This window comes from Meleagris gallopavo, chromosome 2 (assembly GCF_905368555.1).
Source record: "Meleagris gallopavo chromosome 2, MGAL_WU_HG_1.1, whole genome shotgun sequence".
Lineage (NCBI taxonomy): Eukaryota > Metazoa > Chordata > Aves > Galliformes > Phasianidae > Meleagris > Meleagris gallopavo.
This window is the reverse complement of record NC_139405.1, coordinates 54,312,764-54,326,245: the sequence shown is the minus strand read 5'-3', so window position 1 is coordinate 54,326,245 and position 13,482 is coordinate 54,312,764. Positions and strand designations below refer to the sequence as shown.

Sequence of the window (13,482 nt, the reverse complement as noted above, 5' to 3'; positions counted from 1 at the left end):
TTGTTCTCTTGACACACTACCATTGTGGTCTGAGGTTGGATAGACTGAGCTAAATTTCCCAGCATAACTTTAAAATGCAATTTGCTTCCAAAGAGACTTCTGATAATAATGCAACTCTCTTTTGAGATGCTTTCACGCAGAACTCTTAATTCTCAAATACCAGAAAAACAAGTTTTCCAATTGTAAAGTGCAGACCAAACTTAAAGAAGCAGGGAAAAAAAGCACAAAAAGTACTCTGTGGTTAGCTGAGTAAGCAAAGAACGTACACATGAGTTTGTGCAAGAAAAATGCTGTACTCCCACTGATTCTGCTGAGCCCAACAATGAGTGGAGTTCTATCATCACTTCCTCATGATCAACAGCATCAATATAGAAGAGCACTCATGGAGCTCTCTACTGCTCAATATGGCAAGCAAGGTTTTTCTTTTAAAAATACAGCCAGATTTCTATCTACCTTACCACTACAATGGCAAGTCTGAAGGAGAAAACAGATGCAGCAACCAAGTTTCTAAGCAACCTTGTAGAGCAGCAAGAGCACCAGGACTCCTGACAACACTGCAGTCACTGAAACACCAGGGGATCAAACTGCAGCGCTGCATAATAAGATGCATGCTTAGCTATTATCCTACTTTTGCACTGCAAAACACAAACACAAGGGTACCCAGGCAATTGTAATGCTACCTTATACTAATGGCATAGTATTGTAGTAACCTCATGAAAAAAAAAAAATATTTACATATTCGCAAGGAGAAAAAAAAAGAACGCTACAAGACCTCAGAGAACTTGGGGATCATTGGGCAGTTCTACCACTTTCCATGTTTCTCACTCCCACATAAGAAATTACCATTGAACTACATTCCTTTTTCATGCATCCTTCCACATTTGGGAATTAAATTCCCAACTCAGCAGTTTTAAAGCAACAATGACTTAAGAAAAAACTTAACTGTTTGCTATCAGCCTCCCATGAGTGCTGTCTTTCATTATATAAAACTTTTTTGACAGTTGTCTAAATTCAACTGAACTCAGATCTTCCAGCAACCTCAACAAGCAATCTCTCCTGCAAGTACAGTAATCAAATACTGGACCATGTTAGCTTGCAGACAGCTCTGATGAATACTATGTCACCATTTACGCATTGTTTGAAATAAGTTCATTTACTTACAACAGACACTTTACAGAATTCAATCTTTTCACTAATTTGGATTATCCTCAGTTTGGACACAGACAAGCTGGATTCTTTTTATCAAATATCTTATTAAACTTTAAAGACTATCAACACTGAACATTTTTTGAACTTCTGCAATCCACATACTCAGGAAGTTGAATATGCTCCCCAAACATGTGAATAGACTACAGTCAGTTTCTCCTACAGAAGCTACTGATAAAATATATTACAGTTGTCCAGAATCAGCAGTGGAAACCCCTTCTTAAGGAGCTGAGCTAGAAGTAAGATGATTCTTATCCAGCATAGATAACCTCAGTAATCCCAGCACAGCCTCTGATAAACAGACTATGTTACAACACACATCAGGTCCTCAGATCTGGGACTTTCACTCTGAAAGCCAGAGACTGAACAAATCAGATTTGCTTTACTACAGGCATATTCCCTATTGCCCTCAGACTTCCAGCACAGTCTCATTGTTTTATTGCGGATAAACTAACTTCACATTAGGATCTGTTTTCCTTTGTTACAAAGGAATTGTTTCCTGATACCTACCTACGACTAGAGACAATGAAACCTTATGAATAAACAGCCTTGCAATAGCTTCCCAAAAAAACATAACCTGCAACCTCAACAGCTGAAAATTAGGCTACAAAACTAAGTTTTTAAAAAGTATCCATGAAAATGACAGATACTTTTGGACCCTCATCTTCTGGCACTGGCTTGCAAAAAGGAGAAAACGCACAGAAACATGAACAAAACTCACTGGAAAGTGCAGGCTCACAGAGCACATTGTCCTGGTTTCTCAGCCCTGCCCCTCCATGCAACACATGCTGTAAGGTGAACTGGTACCTCTCCTTCCTCCACCCTCTCCTTCCCCAGACTGCCTCAGACACAGATGGGCAGGATTAGGCCACCAACTGCCATGAAAACCTCCAACACCTGATTTCCACGAGCCAGCTCCCCAGCTTTTAACAGCTGCTCACTGTTCTGCCCCAAATGAACTTGAGGCCGCCCTACTGAGTAGTGTCAAGGAGCTGCACCTGGAGAGCCTCCATCCCAGGCAGCTTTGCTGTTCTAAAGTGTGGTGGAGGGCAGAGACTAAGCTGCCATTCTGGATCAAGTCTGAGGCACAGACTCCGCAGCATGGGATAAGATTGCACATCCACGCCCATGCAGTACCTGTTCTGTAGGTTTACCGTTTTGGTTTTCAGGGCTTTCACTTTAATGCCTTTGAAGATACCAAAATTCTTCCTTCTCTTTCAGGTCTTTCTAAGTTTGTGTTTGAATATAAACACAGGAACAAATTGGCAACTTTTAAGCTGTTAATCTCAGTTTAACAAGGGACTGATGTTTTCCCTAATACAGGCAGAACATGAAGACTAAGCAATAAACTAAGAACTCTCCCTCATCTCCCTGGATGAGTAGGGCTTATAGCTCACACAGCAGCGTGCAAAAACATTATCATCCAGGCAACAGCATCAGAACCTGCTGGTAATCGCAGCCATCGCTGCCATGCACCGAAGGACTGGAAAAAGACCTCCTCTTGTTTGTTTTCAAGATGACAAAGAATCAGTGTTACTGTTCAGAGACTAAAGCACGTTTGTCTGACTTTGTATTAGCAGCAATAGTCACTTGGCGAATTAGAAACATTCCCTTCACCAGTTTTAAATCAGCAGGCAGGTGAAGAGTTTGACTGTTAGGTTAGTTGAGATCTCCTCTTCATTGATTTGCCATGAGGATTTCATAGTAAGATAGCTGTTTCAGTTATTAGTAATGAAAATGCATAACCTAGAAACGTGAGTATCACTTTTCTATGCTCTTCAAATGGTAGTTTCAGAAACAATCGGTAATCTGAGAGGGTTTCATCTCCCCCTCCCCACTAAAGGAGGGAGGAGCGGAGGCAGAACTTAACAATTCGATAAAACTGAGTAAAAGTTGCTGAGACTACCTCACAGATCCACGAAATCAACATGGCAGAAAATGGGAAATGCTAAGATGAACCATTTATGTCTGAAAGAAAACAGTGTCTGAGGCCACAGTGCTCACACAGCATGGATGGCTTAAATTTAATACAAATCTACATGGATGCATATTTGTGAATTACATTACAGAACAAAACAAACACCCATCATCTTCAGCCCCAGAAACTGTATTTGCTTTACAGAACAAGCTTTAAGGGACTATTGATGCTGATATAAATATGTAGCCTAAATAAAATATGCAGAATACATATCAAGCATGACTGTACGTGCTAAGTCTCAAAAAAAGAAAGAAACAAACAAACAAAAAGCACACTGCTTTACACAGAGACTTAGGATAGCTGCAAAAGTGAGGCTTTTGCAGAAAGATAAAAAAAAAATAATGCTGAGAGATCTGTAAATGATACCAAGTGAAGATGTGCTCTAAATGCCAATACTGCACACCTCTAACAACCGATGATGAAAGTGAAGATGTCTAAATGGTCCCTTTGGAGACAGAAATATATTACCTTACTGTGGATGATTTTTAGGTCTGCTTAACATAACAAAAGCAGACATGCCTGCAAGATTTGTTTTAGGCAGATGCTAATCCCAGTAGGAAATTGAGCCTCAATTCAGGCTTTGACTTCAACCAACAAACAGTACCCAGGATTTATTGCCTGGAAGTCTGGACAGCCACCAGTCTGTGTGAGTACCGCACAGCTTGGTTACTTGTGCCAATTCTCACCACTCCAGACTTACAAATAAGACATGACTTTTCCCTCTGTTAAAATTTTATAACAAAAACAACTCTTAAAAGAATCAGGCTGAGACAAGACATTTGGGTTCCTTAGAGTACTATTTTGTAGCTCCCAGTCATTTATGCACTTGAGCTCAATAGTTTATGTTCCAAGCATCTAACTGAAACTCGCTTGGTTGAACTACTATTCTGGCAAAAGGAGAAAGGAAATCAGTAAAAATTAAAAAATAAAAAAATAAAAAAAAAGCTAAAGAAAATTCAAACATATTCCAACAAATAAAAAAATAAAAAGAAATAATTATAGAACAAGGGACAACCTCATATTAATGTCTATGAGACAAGACTCTGAGACGCAAGCACTATCTGAAAACTTTCAGGACTTCCAAGGAACAGATTTAGCAGAACACTTGTGCCCCTCCCACATCCACTTGCAACCAACATTTCAGCCCCAACCCAGTCTGATCCAATAGAGTATTATTAATATTGACTTAATAGATGCAGACTCCCCTAAAACTCACATTCAGGCTTATAAAAAAGCTAAAGAAAATGTTCTTACATTTCTAGCTACCAGTTAGGTAACTGGTTCATAAAGGCAAGCAGCAACTGTAATCAGAATCCTGAAACCAATTACTGCCTCCTTCCACCCTCCTAAGACAGACACTTGGCTGTTAGGAGGGGATGGGAGCAAAGAGAGGAGGAGAGGAAGTTGAAATGTGAGTGAGAAAGCAGCGAATACAGGAAAGAAAGTATCAGAAGCACATGGCAACAAAGATTGCTGCAGGCTTTTCCTAGCTCCAGACTAAACAAATAATGCCTGACAAACACTTTCATTTCATTGCTTGTTTACACTGGAAGAACAAGCTCCATGTCCACCTAACTGAGATCACAGTACAGCCAGCCCAGGACAAAACATGGCTGATACTGAAATCAATTTATAGAAAGTCTTGCAATTATTAACCAGTTTACGATCCCCATAAATATGTTTCCCAGATTACAAAAACGACTTTCGTATGAACTGTAAGTCAGCCTTAGTATTGCAAGATGGCCTGAACCACTCAAAATGTGGAATACCTTAAAACTTGGGATGTTATTCAAATATCTTTAACGGTGGAAGGAGCTGCTTTATTACTTTGGAATATCAGAGCATTATGGGCCTTCAAACTGCAGTAAAAAGAGAGCCTACCATGACTACAGGAGTTGCAGATGAAGACAGCCCACCTCCACGAACACACCACTGATTGAGCACGTGCTCAGAAAAAAAAAGACAGAGCAGCTGCCAAAGTGTGCTGAGCACACAGCAACCAAGGCAGGCTGAGAACTAAGATGAAGCAAACAGTGCAGAGCAGCAACTGAACAATGGGCTCTGAAGCCTGAGGGCAGCCTCACAGGGACCCACCGGTCCCACTCTCCCAGCAACCTCCCTCAGTACCAGGCAGGGCACTGGGTGCACCACCTGTAGTCTATATGTGTGGGGACTCCAGCTCTAGCCCCAGTGCTTGCACATACAGAAGGGCAAAGAACTACTGCAGTTCTGGAGACAGTAAGAGCCATTTCATTAATTACTACCAGAAAAATCAAAGGAGTATACTCATAGTATATGAGGTTTTGTACAGCCTCCTGTACTTTCACTAAAGTATTCAAGTTACACTGCCAAACTTTTATCTTAGTAAAATCCCTCATGCACGTGTTGGGAGCACAGGGAACAAACTATTTGACTACTAACATTTCACAGCAATAAAAGGAAAAGAAGATCAGAAATGGAATCTCACTTTTAACAAGAAATGCAAAGGATGAACTTATCTGTGTGACAGCTGCAAGCAGAAAATAGTGGCCAAGTCATCAAGAACTTTTACCCTGGGAAACTATTGGTGCCCCTGAACAAAACCAGGAAAAATATCAATTGTAGCTGCTGACTCTAGAAGTCACCCAGGGGGTGATAAAGAAAAGCTATATCCTTCTTAAAACATTAAAAAGCTCATCATTATACTAGAGCTTGCATCTCCATTTCACATGGGGAATTTCAAATGCACAGAACTGCGCACACAAGACCCCAGCACTGGAAGCACATTAACAAGGACCAGCAATACAATATTACTTTGATGCGTGAATCAGTCCAATCCTTCACCATTACGAGGAAAAAGCACAAGGTGCAAAACCACGTAAATTCAAAACTCAGGAATTTTGTCAAAGCTACCAAGCTACTTTTTCCCTTCAAAGTAAAAAAAAAAGAAGAAAAAAAAAAAAGCTTGTTAGCTGTAATAAATATACATACTATAAATTTGCTATTTATATGCTTGCTTGCAGGACTCTTCTGTTACATGGTAGAATGGCAGTGTCTGAAATTTGAAACATTGTCTTGAGGCTACAAAACTGGCAGATGTTAGCTAAACAAAAATCTAGTGCAATTTTTTCCTGCTCTGAATAAAATAAAAAAAAGATCATGTAAATGTAATCATATGACCACAGGGAAAAAAAAAAAAAAAAGAAAAGAAGAAGAAAAGACAATACTAAAGATTCAGGTCTAAGAGTCCAGGCTTCCAGACACAACTGTAAATCGCAGCATCCCTTCCAGACCAACAGAATTCAAACACTAGGATCCCACTGGAAAACATTAATGACACGACACAAGATAAGCAGCAGCCACACAGGCTTGGCAGATCTCTGATCACAGAATCATAGAATGGTTTGGGTTGGAAGGAGCCTTTAAGATCATCTAGTTCCAACCGCCTGCTATAGGCAGGGACACCTCCTTCCAGACCAGGTTGCTCAAAGTCTCATCCAGCCCGGCCTTGAATGCCTCCAAGATGGGACCACTGATACAAACCAAAGATCATCAGCATCCCTCCACCACTGCCACACACCTGTGTTGTGCACCACAAGTAATTTTTCTTTCGCAGTTGCTATTTGTGAGAGTGCGCTGTCCTTAGTCAGGCTTATCCAAGTCTAACTAAACATGTGTAACTAAACATGAATATATTTATTTATTTCATAGAATTATAGAACAGCCTGGGTTGAAAAGGACCGCAATGATCATCTAGTTTCAACCCCCCTGCCACGTGCAGGGTCGCCAACCACCAGACCAGGCTGTCCAGAGCCACATCCAGCCTGGCCCTGAATGCCTCCAGGGATGGGGCATCCACAACCTCCTTGGGAGGTCTTACTCTGTGTGTGTTTATACTCTTCCAAAAGACACACTTCCCCTTATGCACGTGCACAGAAGTAGAGATAATTTTAAACCGCCTTCAGCAAAGCTGTCCCTTATCTCAGGCTGGTGTTCCCCAAGCTTCCAGCCACCGCTTTTCACAGGTATTTCTGCAGACTGAACGCAGAAATCCTTGCAAAGCAAACAAGCAAATTCACCGCTCTGAAGCAGAACCTTCATCTCTGCCTGAAAACGGGGTTAAGAACCACAAAGTAGATTCCCTTTCCCATCCCAAGCAGACGATTGCATAACAGCCCGGGTGCTTTAAATGCGCCCATTTAACCACCAGGCACACCGCGCCGCAGCCACTACGCCGCCGAGCCGCACCTGTCCGTGGCGGAGCCCCGCAGCGCACACAGCGCCGGTGACGCCGCGGAGCCGCGCGTACCTCTCGGTCTTTTGGAATTCCCGTTCTTTTGCTGCTCATCCTCTTCGGTGATGGTGAACAAACCCGGAGGGCTGGGCCTGGCACTTGTCTTCTTCAGCCTCTCTTGACGGAGGACAGTAGTCGCGCCGGGCATGCTGTTGTCGTCTCTTTCTTATTTCAAAAAAAATAAAAAATAAATAAAAACAGGGCGAGCGCCGGCAGCCCCTGCTCAGCAGCTAGCTGCGACGCCGCCTGCTCATTTGAGCGCCGGTAGCAGATCCCCTATGGATAAGCGGGACGCAAACAGCTGACCGACGCAACATCCACTCGGCGCGGAGAGGCTCTTCGGGAAAAAGCCCCAGTTAAAGGCACACCGGTTCTGATGCCGCTCCTTAACTCGCTCCAGCCAGATCGCAGCCCTCCGCTCCGGGCTCCCCTCCGCGGCACCCTCCTCTCCCAGCTCCGGCACGCTGAAACATTCAGCGCGGGAGGACAGAACCCGATCCGCCGCCTCGGGCCGTTGCCCTGACAACACGGCCGCCTCCCGCCCAGGGCGGCCCCGTCCTGCTGCGGGCCGCGGGGTCCGCCGAGAACCTGCGCCGTGTCGCTGCTCTGCCGGCTCGTGCTCGGGGAGTTAAGCTTCATTAAAGCGAGGAGGATGAGTCGTCTTCCATATATGTCTACGTTGCTTTCCCTTCCCTTAATTTAATCGCTTGCTTTCTGCATGAGGAATGCATACGCCCACTGTTGCAGGCAGGTGTGTGGGAACTCCGAAATCAGGCTCTCTGGCTGGAACAGACACGTGGGGCAACTAAACGACTTGTGCAGTTAGTATCTGGTACCACAACACTGATTTTACAGCACCAACCATTAACTTTCACTTTGCAAAACAACCTAAGACCAACCAAGGTGAACAAAGGCTCCCGAGGCTCCCTTCAGCCGTTGCATTCCGGAGCTCTCTGGCCATATCTAGCAGAGCCCTCACACAGGCTGAGCTGAGCAACCTGCACATTGTTCCTGACCTCTGCACAACATCCCTCACTCTTCGCACTTTGTGCCCTCATCTTACAGTCAGAGAACTGCTAAGGATGGAAAAGACACTAAGATCACATAGTCCAACCATCAGCCCATTCCCACCATGCCTGATGATCATGTAATACCCCTCAGTGCCACATCCACGTGATTCTTGAACACATCCAGGGTCGGCGACTCCACCACCTCCCTGGACAGCCTGTGTCAGTTCTCACTGCTCTAAGAAAGTTTTCTAACATCCAACTTGAACCTCCCCTGGTGTAACTTGAGGCCTCTCATCCTATCTCTGTTACCTGGGAGAAGAGGCTGACCCAAAGCTCACCGCAACCTCTTTTCAGGTACCCCCACTTCAACCTCTCGCCATTCCAAATGCCACTGAAGAAAAAAAGGTGAGCTAGAACATCTCTTCAATGTTACAGTCAGAGTATTTTCCCCTACTTTAGAGTTCATAAAGAAAAATGTGTAGCCTGATGCATCACACACTAGGTGACAAGTCTACAGGTGGCTCATACTTGAGAAATTAAGGTGTGTAGACATGCTTGGCCACTCAGTCATACGGATAGCATCCTGAAAGAGAAGGGCTGGAGGTGACAGTGGTCGCTTGGGATGCTGACTACCCCTCCTCTCTCTGGTGGGGGCAGCAAGCACTGAACAAGGCAGTTGCACTGTGTGGGGCACTGGCCCTGAGCATGGCTTGCAGCCCATAACAGCACCTATTGCCCCCTGGCTACCTCCTGCCACCAGTCCCCCTGCCAGGGAACTACGTGGGTGTGCACAGAAATCAAGCATGACAGCATCTGTCAGCATCTGCCAGACGCTGTGTACTATGAGGCGTGAACAAGAGGAGTGAGGAAAATCCTCCTTAACAAAGGCTGTTCTTAGCTCAGCGATTCGCCCTCCAGGGTTTATACAGACTGTCATGCAAGAGAAGCAGCTTCATTTCCCACTCCCATCCAAAGACATGCCTACCACAAATAATACACAGCAGTGCAGGCGCATCCACCAGCATTGGTCTGCAGTTGGTACCAGAAATACTTTCCATGCGTGCCTTTGTTTCCAACAACACAGAAGTAGCAGAAAGCACCACCTCCCTGACAGCTTTGCTTAGCACTGCTGTTCTTCCTTTCCCTGCTTTCAGTCACCACAACAGGGCTCCAACCCTTTCAAACATTCTGCTCTGGAACTATTCTTAAAACAACCCACTGCCCCATAGGCACACCACACACGAGTACAGTCATGGCTCAGCCCTCACTGCCAGACTTGGGTTCTCAGGAGATGGAATCAGGCAACCGGGCATCCTGAAGGCATCAAGGATGTTCTTCCCACACCACTTTCAAACTCATTTTCACCATAATCACTTCACTGCAGCACATCCACTTCCACGTACTAGATTCGACAGGTGTAATAACATGCACAAGGAATTACCTGACAGCAATTTGAATAAAGATTATAATTATACTGTGATCTGGGACGTGAATATTTATAACAACATGCTAATTGATGCTTGTGCTTTAACATCAGACATTCGCCTTAATATCTCACCCAGTAAACATAAGGTCAGTCACCATAATAACTGTGGTCTACTGTAAGCAATCTGATCATTTTCAGTGGGAGAACTCCAAATGTTGTGTCTCATTCATAGGATCACTTTCATAACCACACAAACTCGTTGCTGGGTCCATAACAAGCTGCACGCGATGAGTTCACGCTCTGCAGCCACCACCTCAAGAAGCAGCACCCTGCCAACCCAATACCTTGAGCTTCTCTCGGTGAGGTGAACCTCCCTATTCTGTTTTGGTGGGGCAGACAACAGCCTGTGTCCAACACTGGCCAGCTTATGAATAGAAAGTGAAGGAGGAACCCAGCGAGGACAGTGCAACATGCATCTTTTACAGGCAGCAGTAGCCTGTGGTAACTAAGACTGTATAGGTTTTCAAGGCATGTCAGGCAAACCAATCAAATACAAAGTCATATAGCACTTCAGAAAGGGGAAAGGATCAATTCAGAGACAAGTTGCCGATGAAAAGCCCTCCAAACAGAAGCACTCATAAGATGTTGCTGAATCACAATACGCAGATTTTTCCTCTGCTCACTGTACATTCACGCAACAAGTTACATTTTACAGAAATGTCACATCTTTCTCCTGCAATATTCTCAGGATAAGGGCAGATAAAATAGAGTTTAAGAAAAATACTACAGCTAAAGAGTAAGCAATCAAGCAGTAGAAGTCTTTACTTTCTATTTTCATGGTTTGATGCTGTCCCCTAACTTCCCATAAAACAGCCCAATCCCCTATCTCCCCCTCCCAAAAAAGGGGAAAAAAAAAAAACAACCTAACTCCTGAAAGAACTCAGTGATTCTTTTATTTTTTCCTCTTCTAAAGTACTTTGTAAAAGCTTATAACTATTACCACTATACTACTATCACTTATTATTACTATTGTAATATATACTCAGCAGCTACTGAAGCAATAACAAGAAGTTTGGATGGTGAAAACCACAAGCTGAACAGAATGTTCATGTGCCTCAGTGCTTTTAGAGCAATTTCCACACTCCCTTTGTTACCCTACTCCAGCTTTATGCAAAACTGCTAACAGGTGAAGTTCATTTTCTTGTAGGGGACAAAATAATACATAACCTTAAGATGGTTCTGGGTCATAGTATTTGCCAAGCAAAATAAAAACTGTTCCACTTCTGCTCTTGGATACTGGTTCAAGGCCTCTTAAAAATAAAGCTTGTTCTCAACTCAAATGCACTTGATATCAAGAATTAGAATAAGTCAACATGTTATTTTAACATGTGCTCCTTTTTAGATTGCAAATGTTTCATTAAGATATTTGTGATGTGCCTAGTACGGAGGGTCAGGAAAAGATAGGTCCCCATCCTATATGCTAGCATCAAGAAAAGAGATGGCATTTTGCACTTACATTGCTGTTTTCCCAGCATGGAACAATAAGATTCCACTGGAAACTGGGTTCCAGTCAGGGAAACAATCAGGGAAATCCAGGTATGGTTAACAGACCTCACGCTAGTCTGCAAAAACTGTACCTACCAATCAAAACCTGTATAAAAACAGCGAGCACAGAATACAGCATGCAACCGTATCTTACGTGGACATTTTTTGACATTAATAGTCATCTGTGTCAAAAACTTTATGAACTCATTAAAAAAAAATGCATGACAGAGCTACATATCAGAACGTATGCATAATAACTAAATTCCAAATTTGATCCATCTCCTTGCATATACTTTCTACTTAATTCAGTAGATTTTAAATCAGGCCCAAACCCAAGCAAATAGAGCCTTTTTTTTTTCTTGGCATGAGAGAACAGCTATTTACTCTGCATCAAAGAACTGAAAACCTTATTTCAATGCCATGTGAATCTAGGACAGAGCAAAACAGCCTTAAAAAGACAGATCTTTTTTTCCCCTATTATAACAGCTTCCTACAAGTTGGAAATCACAGAAATAGCCCCTCTGTCAGAAGAATTACTTATTCCCATTAAACCAATCACTCCTCAAACACATCTCATTTTTCTTCTGCCACTGCTGTTGTGTTGCTCTCTTTTCCTTCTACCTCTGATTGTCAAAATAGAGAATAACCTTATCTTTAGAGGTTTTTAAGTTTCTCTTCAAAGATTTCTTATGTAAATATGCAAGATAGTAAAGAACTTTTGATTATTTTACAGGAATACATCTTTAAAATATGTATTTTTTTTAATTTAGTCTATAATGATTGAGCTTTTTTTTTTTTTCCTTCCAAGAAGGTGGAAAGAAGGCACCTTGTATTAATCAATAGCACAGAATGTAAAATGCCAGAGAATAAGACGGGAAACCTTCACATCTTTTTGAGTAATGAGAATGCTGTCAAGCGCATAGACATCCTTGAATAGCTTTAAATGAGCAATGAGTTGACTCTCTTATAAAAGTCACGGCCATAATAATACAGTAGTAGCACAAACAACTTCTTCAGTCAGTCACTGCATGGAGTACTTTAACTCCAGAAAGAGCAGAACCATTCGGCCCCACACCAACTGGAATTCGCTCAGAGCCATGTGAGAGCACACAGGCAGGGATCCCACTGGCGGATCCATGAGCTCAAACACATGCACCAGTAAAGCCATCAAACGCAAGACAAACACTGACACGTCTTGTTACACTTTTAATTAAATGGATTTGCATAGCATAACTAGTAATAAAAATTGCACAATGCGTACAGTGATGAATAACAACGCGATTTGAAAAAAGTTGCCTAAGAGTGATCCAACCTATCTGTGGCAGCAAGATATGGGATCAGGCCTATAGCAGAACACCAGATTGCTTCAGTCCCTGCTCAATTAAATACAGAAATGCAGTGGAGAATGGGGATGGATTGGATGGGGAAGTAGGAGACAGAAACTCAGCAGAAAGCAAAAGTCATGAGTGCTAATTATCCTAGGCAGTCTCCTCACTGCTTCTGCTTGTGAAAAGAGAATAGTTTTAGAATACCTCACCTGCATGCACATCAAAAGGTGAAAGTGCTTGTAAAGCACCCTGAGAATGAAGAGACCTTCCCTATGTACTAAACTTTGTTAGAAATGTGAAATAGTTCAAAGCAAAGGCAACATGCCAAGACCAAATTAAAGTTTTCTCCTTCAGAGTATTACTGACAGTACTTGGTGGATGAAATCCTGTGAAGAATTTGATGCAGTGCATAATTACCAGCACTCTCCTGGCATCTTCCCAGCACATTCGTTAGATGAACCTGAAAAGCCCGGAGTTGTGGGCTACCTTCTTTGAGAAGAAGACATTAGAATATCAGACATTGACATGAAAACTATTTGGAGGCATCAGTACTTCATGTTTTCCCCACAAGTTCCTTATACCTGGACTATCAATATGGAGCATAAGTCATTCCATCACTTGCAATCCCTGAGGGCTCCCAAAGTCAAGAGGAGTCGGTGATGCTAACTCCACCCACTTCAATCAGGCAGCCCATCCTCTCATGTTTTCTTAGCAGA

At 42.9% G+C, this 13,482-nt stretch overlaps 1 protein-coding gene across 6 annotated transcripts in view; it reads right to left on the bottom strand.

Annotated features, from left to right (window-relative positions):
- MAP7 (microtubule associated protein 7) overlaps positions 1-13,482 on the bottom strand; it is a 106,981-nt gene that overhangs the window by 91,263 nt on the left and 2,236 nt on the right. Inside the window, exon 1 of one of the 6 annotated variants that reach the window (XM_085217221.1) lies at positions 7,473-7,977. The exons of 2 other annotated variants lie outside the window; for them this stretch is intronic. In XM_085217221.1, coding sequence (XP_085073347.1) covers positions 7,473-7,605 — 133 coding nt within the window. In that variant the 5' untranslated portion in view covers positions 7,606-7,977. Of the gene's footprint in view, positions 1-7,411; positions 7,978-13,482 lie in introns of those variants that run through there. 3 more of the 6 variants (XM_085217220.1, XM_085217222.1, XM_085217219.1) reach the window with 3 other exon arrangements.